Genomic DNA, 19,918 nt, shown 5'->3' on the forward strand with positions numbered 1-19,918 from the left:
GTTTCTCTCTCTGATCCCAGGGGAGGGGAAACGGGAATAGTGAGAGATCAAAAATAAACCTCTTATGTCAAAGCCGGGAAGGAAGTATAAATACGAAGGGCTCGGCAGCCCACTCTGTGCTTCCCGGGGTGGGGAGAAGGCAGGGGCGGAGGACGCGCACGCTGCCGGGGCGCCAGTTGCTCGCGATCGGCTGGGCGGGAGGGCGCGGGAGCAGCGGCAGCGCCGCCAGCCAGAGGGGCCGCCCGGGAACCGCCGCCGCCAGGCGCCCACGGGCCACGCGGCCGGCCAACCGCCCGAGCTCCTGCCCGCAGGGACAGCGGCCGGGCCGCCAGCACCTGCCCGCGCCGGGCCCGCTTCCTCCATCGCTCGCGCCGCAGCCGCAGCCCCCATGCCCCGCGCCGCCCCCCGGTGGCCGCCGCTCCTGCTGCTGCTGCTGCTGCCGCTGCTGCCGCCGCCGCCGCTCGCCCGCGGCGCCCCGGCCAGGCCTGGAGGCGGGGGGCCGGCCTCGGCGCTGGTGGTGCCCACGCGGTTGCCGGGCGGCGCGGGCGAGCTCGCGCTCCACCTGTCCGCCTTCGGCCGCGACTTCGAGCTGCGCCTGGCGCCCGACGCCAGCTTCCTGGCGCCCGAGTTCAAGGTCGAGCGCCTCGGGGGCTCCGGCGGGGCGGCCGGGGGCGAGCAAGAGCTGCGCAGCTGCTTCTTCTCGGGCACGGTGAACGGGGAGCCCGAGTCGCTGGCGGCCGTCAGCCTGTGCCGCGGGCTGAGCGGCTCCTTCCTGCTGGACGGCGAGGAGTTCACCATCCAGCCTCAGGGCGCGGGGGGCTCCTTGCACCAGCCGCACCGCCTGCAGCGCCGGGGGCCCGGGCGCGCAGCCGCCGCCCAAGCCCAGCCCTTGCCGGGAGCGCCCGAGTGGGAGGCGGAGAAGGGAGAGGGTCGGAGGCAGGAGGACGACGAGCAGGGCAAAGACGAGGAGGCGGAAGGCGCCAGCGAGCCGCCGCCGACCCTGGGGGCCACGAGTAGGACCAAGCGGTTTGTGTCTGAGGCTCGCTTCGTGGAAACGCTGCTGGTGGCCGATGCGTCCATGGCTGCTTTCTACGGAGCCGACCTGCAGGTAGGACTCGCTGTGCCCGGAGACGCCGGTCACCTCCCAGAGTCTCCAAATTCTTCCCTTTCCGTCCCGCTGAGAAAACCCTTCCCGTTCCTCACCCCAGACAAGGTTCTTTCCTTTCTGAGAAAGCCCAGTAACTCCTTTCCTGACCCCTGACACCTGGGCTACCTCCAGCTCCTCCCATGCGTCCCTTCCAACTTAGAGGGCGGGTCCTGGGCTTCCTCCTCCCTGCTCACCCCCCTCCCTCACATCCTGAACTGAAAGTGGGTTTTAAAGCCCCCCCCCACGCCCCAGACACCTGCCCCTCCCAACAGACATGATAAGTGAACATCTGGGGAGAACCTCCACCCCACCCCCGCCTCTCCGCCCTCTGCTGTCTCCAGACCTGGGAGGCTCCCAGGGAGAGGCAGCTGGGATGGAAAGATTCCCTTTGCCTACAGAACTGAGGCTGCCATAAGTAAAAGACATTGTTTGCAGGGAGTTGAACCTGGAAAGGGGCTGCCCAACTTCTGTGTGCCCAGCTGGTTCTGATCAGGGGCACGGACACCTTGCCAACCTGGCGCTCAGCCCTGGCAGAACTTGGCAGTGCCGGCATCAGCACAACAAGGGAGGGGAACAGAATTTCTGCCTGGGGGCTCAGCCCGGGAAACTGAAGCTTTAGTGGAAAAGGGAAGGAGAAGGGGGTGGGGATCTGAACTCCTCTGGTGAATGTTCCTGGTGGAGCCAGAACTATCCTTGGTCCGCCCGAGCTGCTCTCCGCCCAGACACAGCTCTCTACGGAGCTGGGACAGGAAAGCTGATTCCAGGGGACAGCTCCTGTAGCCAGGCCATTTCCCACTAGATTCCAGGACGGTGCAGAAACAGCAGGAGGTGTGTGTGTCACCCTACACCCCAACACCTCGTGAAGTGGAAGGGTTCCAGGAGAGGCTGCGCTTTCTCCTCCCTGGGGGAGCGCAGAACCAGAGACGTGCGCGGTGGAGAAGAACTGACCTGCCCCGCGGTCACAGTTTCCTGAAAAAGGCACCTTGGCCGCTGCTGCAGCTTAGTTGCTGCCTTTTCGGTGATGGCAGTCTTGGCTGGGACCCTATTCTAGGCTCGGCCTGTGCCCAGCTGTTGCGGGCACCTAGTGCTTCGGCGTTCCCTGTGCAGCATAGTCTAGACGAGGTGCAGCCGGCCCTCCAGCTTCTCGCCCCAGCTTTCTCACTCTGCAGTCACTGGGAAATGCATTCTAGATGGAAGGGTGGGAAGAGCTGGCCGCTCCCCTGGCTGCTGCCGGGCCGTTAAAGCCCCGCGGGCTCCGTGTGCGCTGTCCCGGTATTCAGTCCTCCCAGAGCACGGGGAGGCGGCTTGGAGCCGTCAGTGCGGTCCGCCCCCGGGACTGTGGGTCTGCACTGACTGAGTATCTGCTTCCCTGCCTTCCATGAGAGCAGGGGGAGGTACCAGCCGCCTTCTCTGACTCCTTTCCGCAAGCAAGTCCTCCAGAGGGCGGCAGGGCGGTGGGCTTCTCCCGTCTCGGGTGAGGATGGCTGCTCCAGCGACCAGGGGCTCCATCAGAAAGCACATTCACCGCAAACCCAGAGCTGAGGGGCTCAGCCCCTCCCACGCACGACTCCTTTCTGACGGCTGCCTGAGAACCAGGAGGTAGGAAAGCCAACAAGAACACAGAGCAGCAGCAGAAAGAGAAATTTGCCTTTCTGTCTTCAGAGCCAGAATGTCCTCCCTGACGTTTTCCTACCATCTCACTCTGAGCTCAGCGCCCAGACACTTCAGATGCTGTGTGTTTGCCTCCAGCACACACTCGGCAGCTCCGGAGGTCAGAGCCATCTGAAAGCAGACGTGACTGCTGCCGCCAGGGCTCCCAAGCCACGGAAGCCAGGGGCTGGGCTGGGTTCTGCCCAGGTCTGCTGCACCAGACAAGTTGACTTGCTCTTTGCAGAGCCACCCAGGAGCACTTCCACCCTCGTATGACCCCTGGCTGGGTGACGCAGAGCACGCTTGCCCCCTCTGCTCCGCCTGCACACACACAGGTTTCTGGACCACACAGACTGGCACCTCTGCAGCAGCCGGCTCCCTCGGGCCCGGAGAGCGCGTCGCAATAGGCATCGGGCACCTTGAAGACTGAGGTCCTCTCCCTGGGCGGGCGGGGGGCTCCCTCTCTCCTTGGGGCCAGCCCTGCCGCCTCCACCTCGGTCTCATCACGTCACTGCCTGCACCCTGCTGTCGCCGCGCTGGGGTGGGGCAGGGGCCGAGACACAGCTGTCTCTGTGACTGGCCCCTGGCCCTCTGCTCCGACCGCTCACAGGCGACGGAGATGCCACAGAGCAGACCTGAACTTCTCAGCTCCATTGCCTGGGCTTCCTGGCTCGGCCAAGACAGGAGCGGATGTCAAGGGCCGGTTCCCCACGACCTTGCCTGCCCAGACCCACCTCCCCACATGGAGCCTAGTTCTTTACAAGTAACTCTCCGAGGGGCCTCCTGGAGACTACATTCATACGGACGGAAAAAGCTTCGGGGTGTCCCGGCAGCGGGGGTGTGTGAGGAGGGTGAAGAGCGCCTTCCCCTCACCTGTGAAGCGCGGCACCTGCACTAGGTAATCGATTCTAGCCCAAACGTCGACGAGGCTGCTTCGTGGTGAGTCTTCTGGAAAGTTCAGCACCACGTGGAGAAGCCGCCCGCTGAGTGTGCTCAGTCTGCACCTGGGCGGAAGTGCCTGTGAAGGGGCAGAGGAAGAAAGGCCAGCTCTCCAGCATCCGAGGGCGGTGCCGCCTCCTGAGCACCTGGAGGGTGTGAGGCCCTGGCTCCCCCGACATCATCCACGCTGTGGGACTGGGTCACTGAACCCAGCAGCCCAAAGACGTCCAGCCGCAGTGGGAGGCCCGGTCCTGAGAAGGACCCACCTTCGAGGCCAAGAGAAAGAATCATCCGCGCGCAAGGCTGGTCTCACTGCTAAGCGACAGGGGAATCTTCCAGACTCTGTACACTTGAGTTCAGTCAGTCCCTTGACAGGAGGGGCCCTGTCTCCCACCTTCTTCTCTGGTTTCAGAGTTAAGGAGCTCAGACAAAGGGGGTGTCCTGAAAGGAGGGACCACCTCAGAAGAGACCGTTAACTCTGTCTGCATCCGGCCACAGCTAATTGTTCCCTGGATGAAACTGGAGCAGGAGAGGGGCGTGTGGGGACCGTGCTGCGCCCCAGGGTTGGTCTGGGAAGCTGTCCTTCCAGGGCAGCGGCTGCAGGCTGAGCTTCTGAACTCGCTGCTGAGCAGGGAGGGCCCCCAGAGGAGGAGTCCCAAGATTCAGGCTACTAGCAGGTGGTTTCCGGGAAGGGCCAAGTCACAGCCATTTCGTCTCCCCTTGCCCTTGCCCCGTGGGGAAATGTCTCCCCCGCCAGCCCTAATACCCGAAGTGGCCAAGTACCCCGGCTTGCCCAGCACAGCCTCCATCTAGGCCTGTTCGTTCTGGCATCATTATTAATAGTCTCATCTTTCACTCTGAAAAGTGTCCTGTTTTGGATAATAACAGAAACAGACACATGCCCGAGTCTCCACAGGCCACGTAATGTGCATGTGAAGTATGTTCCCCCACTGGCAGAAGACCAAGTCTTCTCCATCCCTTCGGTCTGCTGCCGCCAGAGGGATGGACTCTATGAAGTATTTCCCAAAGAGAAGGCCCTAGTATTCAACGCCACTTCCCCCTCCCCCCCGAGGGGGGCGGCGGGGGGAGTTGGGCAGAGACAACATCAGGGGCACCCTGGCTGGCTGGCTGGCATGCTTTGTCCGGGCTGTGCTGCAGTTTTCCTTGCAGCAGCAAAGAGGGTGGCAGTCAGTGCCGTGAGGAAGAGCATAGACTTTGACAGGAAATAGACGTGAGTGGCCTTGAGCGAGCCACCCATTCCTCGGTACCTCGATTTCCTCGCCAGCCTGACAGGCACAGCTATACCAACGTCCTGGCAGTGTCTGGAGGAGACGGTAGAACACGGACGGCACCTGACCCAGAGCCTGGCACGTCGTAGGTGCGCGGCGAAGCGTGGCTGGCGCTAGAGCTGCCTCGGGTGACGCATTTGTCAGGGCAGGAGGGCAGGGCAGTCCCACGCCGTCAGAGCCAGCCAGCGCTGTGCCAGCTGTGCTGTCGCACGCAGCCCAGGACCTGCCTCTCAGCCTCTGCTCTGCCTGGACTGTGTCCACTGGGCCCCTTGTGGTGCTGAAAACTGCGTGCTTCGGCGACGTGGCCTTGCCCCTCGCTGCTTGGAGGACGAGGACGGAGGAAGGACGTCTGTGCAGGACCTTGTCTTTTCTCCATCTCTTCTTTCCTCTCCCTTTGCTTCTCCCTCCTCCCCAGCAGTCTCAGGCCCCAGAGAGATGCCAGAAGGGAGAGTGATGGCCCCGTTGCGGAGGCCGCAGAGTTTCCACGTTACCACCCCTCCTCTCCCTGCCTCTCCCAGGCATGCTGCGAGGAGAGCGCTGGGCCCACAGCGTCAGGGATGACGCTCTGAAGAGAAGTAGTTGCTGGAAGTGTGTTTGGCCCGGGCCCAGCCTTCGCCAGACTCCCGCCATAGCTGGCCCTGGCTGCACGGGGGGTGGGGGTGGGGGGAGCTCCGGGGAAGGAATCTCCTTGTTTGTGTCTCAGAGAATCAGAGGGCTATGTCCCAGCCTAGCTGGCGGAGTGTCTTTTCGCTCCTCCAGGTCCTGGGGGCGCCAATGGAGAAGGAGGCCCCCTGAAAAGTGCCCACCTTTCCCTAAGGAGACCCAAGGGCAGGAGATCCCCGGGCCATTCCAGAGTCGGGTTGTGTGACCACCCCGGCCCGGCTGGCCCTGGCCTCTGACCTACCCGACCTGGCTGTGGGGAGGCTGTCTGCTGGGGGCCCCGCTGCAGCCCACAGCCCGCACCCACGTGGTGCACAGGGAGGTATAAATCGACAGGGCGCGGTAGAGCAAGCGAGCTAACCTTCTCCTTGACTGGCTCCTGGGCCCATTCTCTGTGGGACTGGAAGTCAGGCCTGCCCTTTTGGACCAGGAAATGGACCGAGAAGCGAGGGCTCACAGACTCACGGCCGCCCACCCGCCCAGGCCCAGTGGCCCTTCCCCCAGGGCGCTGTCAGATGCACAGGGAGCCGGGCCACCGTTCCTCAGAGGAGCTGATGGTGGCAGGGCATCCCGTCCCCAAGTGCAGTGAGGCAAGACAGAAGGGGAGGTGAGCCAGACCAGGACTGGGGACTTGAACAGAAACTCTGGCGCACACAGTCCTGGCAGCCCTCTTGCGATGGGAATTATCTTCTGAGAAAGCAGCCAGGACCTTCAAATGTCCTCCCGTCTAACCCACCTCCTGGAAGGGAAATGGCTCTCAAGCCAGCTCGGCCCCCCAGTTGTTACTCGGTGTCGGGAGAAGATGCTGTGAGCTGCCTGAACTCAAGCAAGGAGACTCCAAGAACCTCGGTGTCGGGATGCGCGCCCGTGCCGGCCTTTGTGCAGCAGTTTGTACGTGTGCACCTCTGGTTTTCGTCGGGGACGCGCCCATCACATGGCCTCTGCTAGTCTGACCAGGCAGCTTGGGAACCAGACCCTTCCGAGACCTTAGGTCTCCAGTTCCTTATTCTGAGCCTTCGGGGCATCTCTCATCTTCACACCTTCTTTGTAAGACATCAGCTCCCCAGTTATGAGATTGTGACGGTGGGACTGAAAGGAAGGCCTCCTGTGAGGAGAGTTTCAGGTTGTCTCGGAAGAAGTTCCCGGAGTTGGCCCCTGGTCCTTCCCGGGGTAGGAGGCCCTGGACGCAGGAGAGGCCTGGAGGAAGTAGGCCCCAGCAAAAGCTGTGCTCCTCAGCCCACGCCCCCAGTTGCATACTGATGTAATTGCTTGTTTCCCTCAGGAATCCGACTCCAGGGGCTGGTGCCAAGTTTCAGCTTTGCTGATAAGATGTTTACATCAGCCTAAACATAGCTGGAGTGCTTGACACACTAAGTAACCTGCCAACCCCTGTTCGTAGGGCTTAACTTACAAAATATCTGGCTGGTCGCCGGCGAGGTGAACAGACAGATCCCATTCACAAACAGTGGGATTCGTCTGGAACTCCCACACATGGCCTCAGCCCGTGGAATGTCTGTCTCCAGCCTTTCACCCTCCTTTCCTTCCTTCTTCTCCCACCTTCCAAAACACAGGAGGGAAGAAAGAGAGGCCACAGGAGGTGGTGCCCTGGGGAGCAGGGAGGAGGGCTGGCTGGAGGCCTGAAGGCCTGTAGGCCTCTGCGCCATTCGTCTCCTGTTCTGCAAAGTCATCCAAGAGGACTCCTTTCTGGAGGCCCTGGAGGCAGAAGAGTGAGCCCCATCTGGCCTCCACCAAAGCCTTGGGAGCAGTTGGCAGCCCAGGGTTGGGGCAGAGGCCAAGCACCGATGTCAACTCCTTCAGCTGGCCTTGGTGGGACCGGAAGCAGTGGGAGGCTGAGCGCCTGGGTCTCAGCGACCCACCCGATTCTCTCCCACCCCAGGCAGAGGGGAATAAACCCTCTGGGCTGTCCAGGCAGAAGCCAGGAGGCCAAGCCCTGGGAGACTTACTGAGAAGAGTGTAGACCTCAGAGACAGACACGCTTGGCTGGCACTCCGGCATTAAGAGCTGCGCGGCTGTAGACAAGTTATTTAACTTGCGAGAACTTCCACTTCCTCGTTCGTGAAATGGGGATGACAATCCCTACTTCCCAGAGTTTTTGTGAGCATTTAATGAGGTGACACGTGTACCATCTGCAGAGGAGCTATTGTTAGGAGTGATCATCAGAGCAAAGTTTTCCCATCCTGAAGAATAGGGGTTGCCCCAGCAGACATCAGGAAAATTCTCGACGGATTTTAACCTTGAGCGCTCAGATAATTGCTTCTGGGCTGAGGGCGGAGAGGGGATGCGTGGCTGGCAGGGAGACGGTTGGTGTCAGGGTTAAGGTAGAATAACCAGTGCAGTCCACTAGAAGAACTTTCTGTGATGATGGAAATGTTCTGTCTGCTCAGTCTGATGCAGTAGCCACAAGCCATTCACGGCCATTGGTGCTCGTGAAATGTGGCCAGTGTGGCAGAGGAGCTAGCATTTTAATTTTATTGAATTGTAATGGATTTAGATGTCCGTGGCCACATGTGGCTGGTCAGGATGTTAAACACTTAAGCTTTGGAGCCAGGTGCTCTGGGTTCACATGCTGGTTGACACACTAACTCTGGGACATTGGGCCATACTGAGCCGTGAATTTCTTATATGTACAGTGAAGGGAAGTGATGCCAGGGCCTCGGGGGTTTTGGGAGCCTTCACCGAGGTGCTGTGTACCGATGCCCAGCACACAGGGGGCATAACTCGGCGTGACGGCAGGGGCGGGCGGCGGCCAGGAGATTTACCCCTCCCTCTCCACCCCTCCTTCCTGCAGAACCACATCCTGACGCTGATGTCTGTGGCGGCCCACATCTACAAGCACCCCAGCATCAGGAACTCCATCAACCTGATGGTGGTGAAGGTGCTGATCGTGGAGGATGAGAGATGGGGCCCCGAGGTGTCCGACAACGGCGGGCTGACGCTGCGCAACTTCTGCCGCTGGCAGCGGCGCTTCAACCAGCCCAGCGATCGGCACCCCGAGCACTTCGACACGGCCATCCTGCTCACCAGACAGGTCCGCGGGCCCCTGGGAACCGGGGGCGGGGTGGGAGGGCGCGCCGAGGGGGCCACGGCCGCCCAGACACGGGGACCGGCCCCCTGCTGGCCCCAGCTAGACCCCAGGAGCCTCGTGCGTGGACAAGAAGGGGGAGGTCACGAGGACACGTATGAGGTATTTGCGAGGGAAGGAGAGGAATTCGTGGGGGCTCTGCTCCAGAACTTTGAGAGCAGCTGTCTGCTGAGGTCATAACAAGAGGAAACGGGCTCAAACTGCCCGGAGAGCAATGTGGAGCTGGAACTAAGACAGGAGGTCCAGCTGCCGTGGGGGTTAAAGGCGGTGGAGGTAACCAGGGAGTCCCCTCAAGATTTCCCCAATGGCAGGAGGCCTGCCCATCTCCCTGGTGTGGTTTAAACAGATGGCTTCCTGAAGGCCAGCAAGTGTGATCAGGTGTGGAGACCCTGCTCACCCCCCAGGCCTCACGCACAACCCCAAGGCGAGTGCTGCATTTTTTAGCCCCACTTTACAGCTGGGGAAAGCGAGGCACAGAGCTGCCACCCCGTGGCAGCGCCCGCAGTCAGGCCCCGGCCACCTCGCTGTGGGGTCCACACCCTTAACCACCGCCAGGCTATCCCACCTCCCGGGACGAGCTTTCCGAGTGTCTGGCAGCCCAAGGACACGCCGACACAGAAGGAGAAACGGCCTTTGGGGAGAAATAGGGATTTGACTTAAAACGTGTCCTGCGTCTCCGGAGGCGCAGGAATGGGAAGGGTTTCCATCCTGTGTCTGTCCTCACGTCCCGCTTTCTCCGCGAGCAGAACTTCTGCGGGAAGGAGGGCTTGTGTGACACCCTGGGCGTGGCGGACATTGGCACCATCTGTGACCCCAGCAAGAGCTGCTCCGTGATCGAGGACGAGGGCCTGCAGGCGGCCTACACTCTGGCCCACGAGCTCGGTAAGGCTCGCCACGCCAGAGGCCTGGGCTGCTGGACCGGGTGGGAGGACCGGCCCTCCCGAGTCCAGCCAGCGAGGCCCCCCCAGGACCCTGCCGCCTCTCGGGGCCACCCCTCCTTGTTCCGGCAGGGTGACTCTGCCCTCGTGCTCTCTCCACCCCCACCCTGAGCACGGGGCCATCCTCGGAGGTCACCAGGGAAATGCCAGCGCTCGGGTAGAGCCGTGGGGCCGCATCCCGGCTAAGCAGTCAGGGTTCTGGAAGGTCAGCTAGCAAATGACTGAGACAAGTGTGAATCCGCACAGGCCCCGGCAGAAAATAAAGGAACCCCGGTGTTCCTGGAGCTCTGAGCAAGCTTCCTGGGAGAGGAGAGGCAGGCAGGGTGGGCCGGGAAGAGTCTTTGAGGAATGAGTGCAGCGCCGTGGTGGTCCCTCGAGGCGCTGGCGCCGCGTAGGCCTTCAGAGGCCCTCTGCCCCCTGGGCGGACGGCTGAGGGCAGTGGCGACGCTGGGTGGACCGCGGGTCTCGTCCTCCCCAGGGCACGTCCTCAGCATGCCCCACGACGACTCCAAGCCCTGTGCTCGGCTCTTCGGGCCCCTGGGCAAGCACCACATGATGGCGCCCCTCTTCGTCCACCTGAACAAGACGCTGCCCTGGTCCCCCTGCAGCGCCATGTACCTCACGGAGCTCCTGGACGGCGGGCACGGTAGGTCCCCCAGGCTCCTCCCCGGCCAGCGGCCGGCACCTGCAGCGCAGACGTCTCGGCCTGGGAGAGACTCAGGAGCTGTGTCCCCGCCACCCCGCCGGGCTCAGTGTTCTGACCACTCCACAGAGCACGCCCTTCCGTGGCCCAGCTTCCAGCAGTCCCTTTAGATTAACCCACAGAGCAGGCGGAAGGAATCTGAGAAGGTCTGTCTGGAGGAGGTGGGTTCGAACAGAGCTCGAAGGAACGGAAGAATTTTTGTCGTGCAGAGGGGAGAAGGGAGCTTCTGGCTGGAGCGATAGATCACAGGGGTAGCATGCAAATGGCAGAGAGGCAGGAAGCGCCCCGTGAGGGCAAGGAGTGGGGCAAGGTGCTTGGTGAAGACAGCCTGACTTGTTGAGTAAAGCAGTGAAAACACAACTGGTTCTTGATTCTTGATACAAAAATAATAGATTGTCCAACATCAATACTTTGGTTTTATTTCTCCTGGCCTGGTTTTTAAGAGTCCATTTAGGGGCTTCCCTGGTGGTGCAGTGGTTGGGAGTCCGCCTGCCGATGCAGGGGACACGGGTTCGTGCCGCGGTCCGGGAGGATCCCACGTGCCGTGGAGCGGCTGGGCCCGTGAGCCATGGCCGCTGGGCCTGCGCATCCGGAGCCTGTGCTCTGCAACGGGAGAGGCCCGCGTACCGCAAAAAAAAAATTTAAAAAAAAAAAGAGTCCATTTACATCCGCAATTATACTGTGACCTAGGTTAGTGTTACGCTTAGCTGGCCTTCCCTCGGTAAACACTGAATGCGTATAAGATGTTCTGGATACCAAAAGAAACGCAACCCTTAAAACGAAAACTTGCTACTGAGAGTCAAAACTTGGAGGAGCTTCTGTGGGTGACTGAGTGCTGACAGTTTGTAGGCGGAGGTCAAGGAGGCCTCGAGTGTGACCCCTCCTTCCTATTTCTCTGCTTCCTCCACAGGAGACTGTCTCCTGGACGCCCCTGCCTCGGCCCTGCCTCTGCCCACAGGCCTCCCAGGCCGCAGGGCCCTCTACGAGCTGGACCAACAGTGCAAGCAGATCTTTGGGCTGGGCTTCCGCCACTGCCCCAACACCTCTGCTCAGGACATCTGTGCCCAGCTCTGGTGCCACATGGATGGCGCCGAGCCCCTTTGCCACACGAAGAACGGCAGCCTGCCCTGGGCGGACGGGACGCCTTGCGGGCCCGGGAGCCTCTGCTTGGATGGCAGCTGCCTGCCTGAGGAGGAAGTAGAGAAGCCCAAGGTGAGGGCCGGCCACTGGGAGTGCGGGACAGGGACGGGGAGGGCTGTTTCCAAGGAGGAAACCACACCTGAGAGCCATGAACTAAGAGACTTTGGGCCTAGGGGCAACTATGAGGAAAATCACTCACCTTTGGACAAAGCAAAGCGTATTTATCCAAAGCCGAGAGGAGCTGTTCAGGACTGATGGATGACGTCAGCAGGGCTCCGGGCATTTGGGGGACTCCGCCTGTGGGGCTGCCACGGAGTCGACTTGAAGGCCTGTGAGGCTTGGTGCTAGGTGTGGAACGCTCCAGCGCAAGAGCAGGTGTGGGCACGCAGCAGACAGAAGCCGTTATGAATTCTGTTATAAACAGGTAGCGTGACAGCAGAGGAGGGACATCCAATCGAGAATGAGGGGAAGGTATTCACATCCTACCCGTGGCGGAGCCGAGTGCATAGCTAGGGGTCAGGAGAGTGAGAGTAATTGTGGGAACTCCTTGCTCGAGGAGGAGGGAAGGAGGAATCGGAGTCACCTCTGACCAGGCAGAGAAAACCTGGCAGAGTAACCTCGCACGGAAAGGCAAAAAGGCAATGCCAGGGAGAGTTTTTAAATGATTTGCTTCTCTGCCCTCTGCTCTTAATACATCCGAACTGGGAGGCCGATCACATTTCTCGGCGAGTCACTGAGCCATCTGTGAAACAGCATCCGCCGGGTTCGCAGCCTGGGCCCGGCCCAGCTCTGAGTCACCAGGGTGGCCTGTGCGCTCACCCTCCGCAGGGCTGTCCTCGGGGGTGCTGCCGTTGCACTGAGGCCCGGGAGCCCGCGTGGGCGGGGAAACCACATGCTTCTTCTAAGCCTGAGCTGGGACGGGATCCACGGATTCATTCTCAGCCCCCTCCCAGCCCACACCCCGACACTGAGCTTCTCCCAGCCCTGTCCTATAGCGTGCGCTTCACACGTTCCTGAGGGGAGAGGCAGGGAGGGAGCCCATCCAACCTTTCCCAGCACCACAGCCAAGCCCAGTACAGGGAAAGGTGGCCAGAAAATGATCACGGGATGATGCTTATCACCTATTTTTAAGGGGAAAAGACAGATCATAAAATACTGTATATATATATATATATATATATATATATATATATATATATATATGTATATGACAGAATCATATCTGTGTAAAATAAAACCTGGCACCTTCATGATTCTATAGTCAGAGCAAAGGTACAAAAGGATATTGATGAAAATCACGTCGATCGTTTCATCTGGGTAGTGGTATTTTGTAAGCGTTACTTTCTTTTTTACACCTGTATTTTTCATTTTTTATACGAGCACGTATGACTTCTGCAACTTTTTAAAAATTATTTTCATTTCGAAACCTTAACGAACCCACCCAAGGCAATGCCTTGTCCTCAGGGTCAGTTGTAAAGTTGGAAGCCACTCTAGTTTATTTCCCAGCACCATCCTACCCCTGGACCTGGCAGCCGGCAGACTCGTGGCCACACCTCCTGGAGCTCAGTCCTTTAGATCAGAACTTAACCCGCCTCAGCACTGGTGGCATCTGGGCTGCGTGCGTCCCGGCTGTGGGAGGCTCTCGTGCTCGTGGCTGGATGTTTAGCGGCACCCTGCCCGCCGCCCGCCCGAGGCCAGCAGCCTACGCCCTGCCCAGCTGGGACAACCGCAGGGTCTCCGAACACTGCCACGTGTCCCGGCCGATGGAGAGCCGCTGCGTTAGACCCAACCTTATTCCCGTAAAAGTGTTTCACTCAGCAACTCCTGTTGAGCACCTTACAAAGGGCAAGGCACTGTTGTAGACACCGGGGGGCCGGCCGCGAGCAAGGCCAGCACAGACTGCGATCGGGGAGCCGCGGCTGCACGGGCCACACAGCCCCTGCACAGGTGAATCAGGCAGTTTACCGAACTGCGTGCGCCAGGACGGGTGCAACTAGGTGAGGAGGTCACACCAAGAGCCGAGGCCTCCTGCCCTCTGCTCCCCACTCAGCGCAGCCTTGTGTGTTGCAGGCCGTGGTGGATGGAGGCTGGTCCCCCTGGGGAACCTGGGGAGAATGTTCACGGACCTGCGGAGGAGGAGTACAGTTTTCACACCGCGAGTGCGAGGACCCCGAGCCTCAGAACGGAGGGAGATACTGCCTGGGTCGGAGAGCCAAGTACCAATCGTGCCACACGGAGGAGTGCCCCCCTGATGGTAATCACCACACCGGCCAGAGCAGCTGCTGTGTTGCCTGCAGCAGATCCCCAGAGGACTGCAGGGGTCTCCCGGGCGCAGAGCTTTCCTGGGTGCAGACATAAATGGTTTAGAGCAGCCCGTGGCGACCCGGGACCGCTCTCCCTGTCCGGGGAGAGCCTGGCAAAGTCGAGGAGAGACACTGCCCTGGTCTTCCAAGATGCGGAGATGGAGGGCGTCACTCCCAACCAAACTTACTCATTAGAGCTGGAGGAGGGCTTTGCAGAGGGGCGGGCGTCTAGGATAACGTCTGAACCCTCGTCTGTATGCAGAATGGAGGCGTTTTCCAAAGCTAGGGTCAGAGCCAAACCTCCAATATCTTTCCAGCCAACATCCAGCTCAGGGTGGAGGGAAGATTTCTGCATCTGACCCTAGCGCACATTCCCCCTGAGAAGAGTTGCCCGTCTCCCCTTGGAGCGTGGTAACTGCCTGGTGGCCCCTTCTTGGGAAGCAGCCCCACCTCTGCCTCTCCTGGGAACGTCCTCCCCAGTGCCTGCTACAAAGCCCACACATTACCACAGGGGCAGCAGACGGTGTGAGAGCAAACCACTGCGGGCCTTTTCCCCACCATCCCATCCGTGCAGCCCCAGGAAGTATTGGCAGGCAGCAAAGGACAAGCAGAGAGACGCATCCAGGCGCAGAGGCGCACTGGCATTGGAATGGTGTCTAATGAGGGAATCTGGAGGCTCTGCAGTTTTGCAAGATGAGGAAGATCAGTAACGGCACGAAGCTCTAGAAACCCTGCCCTGGAACTGTGAGGGTCTGCCTGGCACACGGGTGAAGCGTTCCCGGGGGAATGAGAGAGAGAGAAAGGGGAGGGGAATGAATATAGGCGTGAGGTAGACACGGAGCCTAGGCGGTACCAGGATTTCAGGTGCACCGGGACCAGCCATCTCAGTCAGTGAGTGTTTTGGTGCCTCTTGTGTGGCTAGAACTGGAATAGGTGTTATAATGACATAAGAAGCATGTTCTCTGTCCTCAGGGAACGTGCAGATCTTGTTAGAGATCCAAACCCCTTTTACAGAGCAATTAAAGGTCAGTCTGTGAGGCACAGACCCCAGACCGACAAGGAATCCAGAGCGAGGAGAGGCCTGGCCTGGCCTGGCCGGAAGTTTCTTGGGGACCCAGGGCTGAGCGGGGCCCGGAGGGCTGAGACGGTGATGAAGTGCAGGAGGACGCGCTGCGATGGGGGCTAGGGTCCCCCCCAGGGCACAGCTGGGCAGAGTGGGCCAGCATTTCCAGGCCAGCCAAGGGTGCGTAAAAGCTAAGATAGCCTCAGGAGGCTCTCTGTGCTGGCTGTCCCATCAGGTCACCGGGGAAGCTTTTCCAAACACAGAGGCCCAGACGCCTCAGGTGTCCTGACTCAGAATCTCAGGAGGAGTGCACGGCCACCTGGGATTTGAAGCTCCTCAGACCATGCAGATGTGCAGCTGGCGTGGAGAACCTCGGTAGTAAGAGCGGGTTTAACTTCAGGATTGTGGAAGGGAAAAACCCAGGTCTTAATTCAGACAGATTGTTCTGGAGGCAGCCTGCAGCAGGACGGGAGAGGAAGCAGGCTGTGTGTCGGAGGCTGGGCACCAAGTCTCGCAGGAAACCACAGGCCTTGGCTTGCGAGCAGTGGACCGAGATGCTGACAGTGGGAAGGAGACATTTAAGATCACAGATCGTCCTGAGTAGAGTGCAGGACTTAATGACAGGTTGGAAATAGTGGATGTGGATGCGCAAATATTCAGAAGATACCAGGGTTCCGGTCTCAGGCTGGAACGTGGTAGCATCACCAAATGAAAATCCAGCCAGTTCTTCATATGGAGAAACCATATGGAGTTGGGCCTCGCTGAGCTGGAGGTAATTGCAGCATCTACAAATGGAGCTCCCCCAGAGAGACCCAGAATTACAGCAAGTGGGGTGGAGAGGCGAGGTCAGAACTAGAGACGTAGATCTGGGAGCCTTCGGCCACATGTCCACGGAGGTCAGGATAAATCACGATCAGTAGAGGCCCAAAAACATCACTCCACGTGTCATTCCGTGGTTCCCCCGTCCCCACCTAAATTTATCCATCTGTAAAGCAGAATTAATATTCTCCCCAAATGGGAAGATATTTTCCCCAGAAAGCCCAGCTGCGGCTGGCTGCTCCTTTCCTTGCCCCGTGAGTCAGGCCTTAGGTCGGTGTCTAGGAAAGTTGGGCCCAGGTGACACTGGACCTGTGTCCTCGGGTTGGGTCAAGTCCGGGAGGAAGAAGGGTGCCCGGAATCTCGGCATTTCTCCCGTGGGGTCCTCCCTGCTTCAGCTCAGCCTGTTAGCTCCATGCCCTCTCGCCCTCATTTCAGGGAAAAGCTTCAGGGAGCAGCAGTGTGAGAAGTACAATGCCTACAATTACACGGACGTGGATGGGAACCTGCTGCAGTGGGTCCCCAAGTACGCAGGGGTGTCCCCCCGGGACCGCTGCAAGCTGTTCTGCCGAGCCCGGGGGCGGAGTGAGTTCAAAGTGTTCGAAGCCAAGGTGAGGATCCTTCTGGAACTCAGGTGCACAGGTGGGGAGGAAGGCCCCCTGGCCTGAGCCCAGGAGTGGGCGGTGTCAGGGCTCACTGGGCCCTCTGACTGCCCCCTCCCTCCCCCACTGCAGGTGATCGACGGCACCCTGTGCGGGCCCGAGACTCTGGCCATCTGTGTCCGTGGCCAGTGTGTCAAGGCTGGCTGTGACCACGTGGTGGACTCGCCTAGGAAGCTGGACAAATGCGGCGTGTGCGGTGGCAAAGGCAACTCGTGCAGGAAGGTGTCCGGTTCCCTCAACCCCTCCAGGTGGGTCTCTCCAGAAGTTCTGTCCCTGGCTGCGCGAGCGGACCGGGCTTTGGAGTCACAGGGGCCTAAGTGTGCACTGTGGCTGCTACTCCATCCCCGTGGAGCACTGAGCTTCAGTTTCTTCATAAAACGCGGCATCCTCTCTATCTCAGAGGCGCTGTGGCGAGGCACGAGATGGACAGAGCGCTTGGCCCGGGGTCTGGCCCGCAGAGATGACGGCTCTCAGGGCAGCCAGAGGCCACATGGATAGGGATGTATCTTCTATGAGTCAACTGGCAGTAGAGCTACACTGAGTAACCGGGACCCTTGCCAGAAAGCAGCTCTTCCAGGCCTGCTGTGGGAAGGACATTTCACCCTAATCTGGCGGGCTCTGCCCTTTCTGCAGGTGCATCTTCAGAAACGGGGCCCACGGGGGGGTCTTGGCAGCCTCGGGGCTTCACGGACCTGAGAACTCCAGACGCTTTCTCACACCTTAAAGCCACACGTTCATAAAGCTCCTATATCTGTTCAAGTGCTTTCACTTCTGTGGGCTCGACGGATTCCTAAAATAAGTCTATTGGGGCCAAGACCGTTACTCCCCTTTTACAGACGAGGAAACTAAGGCACAAAGAGATTACATGACTCTTCCAGGGTCACAGTGGTAGGTCATGGCGGCCAGAGGTGAGCCTAGGTTTGTCCATTCCCGGGCGGTTTTTTCCTGTCCCACACACACTTCCCGGGGAGGAAGGGCTAGGGCCTGCGGCCACACTGCACCCCTAGCCGGCTCCCTCACTCTCTCTCCTCTCATCAGCCTCAGAAAACAGAATCCGCCTGTTTGGCAGACAACTCAGGAGTCTTTTCAAATTTAAACTCAAAGGATATAGGAAAAAGAAGCACGGGGTGTGGGACAGTCAGACATTGAGTCCCTTCCCAGAGCTCTCTCAGGCATTAGACATGGGGCCTGGGGTCCTTTCTCAGCTGCCCAGTGGGCGCGAGGCAAGGATAGCAAAGAGCAGCGTGCCTGTGCTCCTCAATCCTCCTCACTCCCCTCCCAGCCTACGAAGCCAAATACTTCCACCCCAAAAGAGAAGAATAAGAATTAAGGCTGGGCTTCCCCGGTGGCGCAGTGGTTGAGAGTCCGCCTGCCGATGCAGGGGACGTGGGTTCGTGCCCCGGTCCGAGAGGATCCCACATGCCGCGGAGCGGCTGGGCCCGTGAGCCATGGCCGCTGAGCCTGCGCGTCCGGAGCCTGTGCTCCGCAATGGGAGAGGCCACAACAGTGAGAGGCCCGCATACCGCAAAAAAAAAAAAAAAAAAAAAGAATTAAGGTTTCTCCATCCCACATAAAGCCCCAGACCCACGATAAAGTTGAAACATTTTCCCCAAACAGCATCCCAGCACCCCAGACAGCCCCACTCATGGTGCTGGGCACGCCCAGAAGAAGGCTCCTCAGAGCAGGCTGGGTTGCCCTGCGCCCTGCCCTAGAGCCACGATAACCAAATACCAGCACCTGATGGACTCTAGGAGGTGGCGTGAGGCGTCCGTCTGGTCAGCTTCTGGAATCGCTGTGTGTATCAGATTTGTCCACATGGGTGTGAGCTCTGGGATGAAAGTGGCCAAAGTTTACACCACTGCAAGGAGCTGCACGTGCCTGAGATCTCTTTTCAGCCAAGAGCCCAGGTTTGGCAGCAACGGCTCAGCGTTCGCCCCCTCTAGGCTGCCTTCCCCTCTGTGCTATTGTCGAGATCTAAACTCCAAACATTTGAGATAGAGCTCCCAGGCCAAGCAAAAGTCCCGGTGTACCAAGTGTTCCTGTCGGCCTCCGCAGCTAATTTACTGGGCACTTTGGGGCGACTACTTCCTTATTTGCTTGCAGACTTTTGTCTGCCCACCCCCAGTCTCTGCATGCTGACTTCCTGAGTACCGGGCTGGGGAGCCACGGGTTCTAAAGGTGTCTTCCTGTCATAGTTATGGCTACAATGACATCGTCACCATCCCAGCCGGCGCCACTAACATCGACGTGAAACAGCGGAGCCACCCAGGGATCCAGAACGACGGCAACTACCTGGCCTTGAAGACCGCCGACGGGCAGTACCTGCTCAATGGAAACCTGGCCATCTCCGCCGTGGAACAGGACATCCTGGTGAAGGGCACCATCCTCAAGTACAGCGGCTCCATCACCTCCCTGGAGCGGCTGCAGAGCTTCTGGCCGCTGCCTGAGCCCCTGACCGTGCAGCTCCTGACAGCCCCCGGGGAGCTCTTTCCCCCCAAAGTCAAGTATACCTTCTTTGTCCCTAACGACGTGAACTTCAGCATACAGAGCAACAAAGAGAGAGCGACGACCAACGTCATCCAGCCCCTGCTCAACGCGCAGTGGGTCCTGGGAGACTGGTCTGAGTGCTCCAGCAGCTGCGGGGCCGGCTGGCAGCGGCGGGCGGTGGAGTGCCGTGACCCCGGAGGCCAGGCCTCCACCACCTGCGACGAGGCTCTGAAGCCTGAGGATGCCAAGCCGTGCGGAAGCCAGCCATGCGCCCCGTGATCCGGCGGGCGGGCCAGGCTTATGCTCATGGACTCGGGGCCCGGGGTGCAGACCAGGGTCACGCTACGGTGACCCCACGTCTGGGGGTGGCGTGGCCTGCCTACCCAGGCTCCCCACTGCTGCAGCTGGGCATGAATCCATGGGGGGAGGAGAGGAGAGGAGACAGACCACAGATGCTAATGTCTACTATCTAGTGGGTTGGACCTTGCTTGGGTTCAAGTAGAGGGCATAGGTTAAAAGGTAAAGAGTGCTCTCACGGACCCAAAAAGAAGACTCGGTCAGCCTGTTTGCAAAGGACTAACAAAGTTAAACGAAAAAAGTTATTTCTACTTGGTTCCCTCGTTAAATAATCTACCTCAGAGGGGAAAAAATTAGTCAAAGAGAGATGTGGAGTAGGGGTGGATGGTGAGTGTCAAAGCAAGCACTGTAGCTGCACCCCGAACTCTCTTCAGAAATGACCAGGAGTGTCTTCAGTATTAAACCCATCGCCTGGAGGGCTGCGAGCCACAGGATTGTGGAGAGCCCGTGCTCTCAGGCTCCCACCTGCAGGGCTGGGTCCATTTCAAGTATTTATGCAAATGTGTCTCTGAACTAAAGTGTGATCTTGCGCCAGTGGAGTGGTCTGATCTGGTTCGGTATTTCTTCGGCAAGAACGGGGGACCCAGGGCCCGAGGACAGAGGCTAAAACTAGGTCGGCTCACCTTGAGCACAGCCAGGGAGGCTGGCACCTTGCCTGCAC

At 59.6% G+C, this 19,918-nt stretch overlaps 1 protein-coding gene across 1 annotated transcript; it reads left to right on the forward strand.

Moving 5' to 3' along the window:
* The first annotated feature begins 64 nt into the window (after positions 1–64).
* Positions 65–19,812, forward strand: ADAMTS8 (ADAM metallopeptidase with thrombospondin type 1 motif 8). The gene is made up of 9 exons (XM_060017653.2): positions 65–1,108; positions 8,495–8,734; positions 9,535–9,670; positions 10,205–10,372; positions 11,340–11,641; positions 13,640–13,823; positions 16,190–16,362; positions 16,486–16,661; positions 18,609–19,812. The coding sequence occupies exons 1-9, from the start codon at positions 65–67 to the stop codon at positions 19,177–19,179; spliced, it is 2,994 nt and encodes a 997-aa protein (XP_059873636.1). The 3' UTR covers positions 19,180–19,812.
* The last annotated feature ends 106 nt before the right edge of the window (positions 19,813–19,918 follow it).

The sequence above is a fragment of the Delphinus delphis genome, chromosome 8, assembly GCF_949987515.2.
Source record: "Delphinus delphis chromosome 8, mDelDel1.2, whole genome shotgun sequence".
NCBI lineage: Eukaryota > Metazoa > Chordata > Mammalia > Artiodactyla > Delphinidae > Delphinus > Delphinus delphis.

Bases quoted from the DNA above. Each gene is read 5' to 3' on its own strand.
- ADAMTS8 (XM_060017653.2), top strand. From the start codon at position 65: ATGTCAAAGCCGGGAAGGAAGTATAAATACGAAGGGCTCGGCAGCCCA. The intron at 16,363-16,485 runs GTGAGGATCCTT...CCCCCACTGCAG, and splicing joins TCAAAGTGTTCGAAGCCAAG to GTGATCGACGGCACCCTGTG. The intron at 16,662-18,608 runs GTGGGTCTCTCC...TTCCTGTCATAG, and splicing joins GGTTCCCTCAACCCCTCCAG to TTATGGCTACAATGACATCG.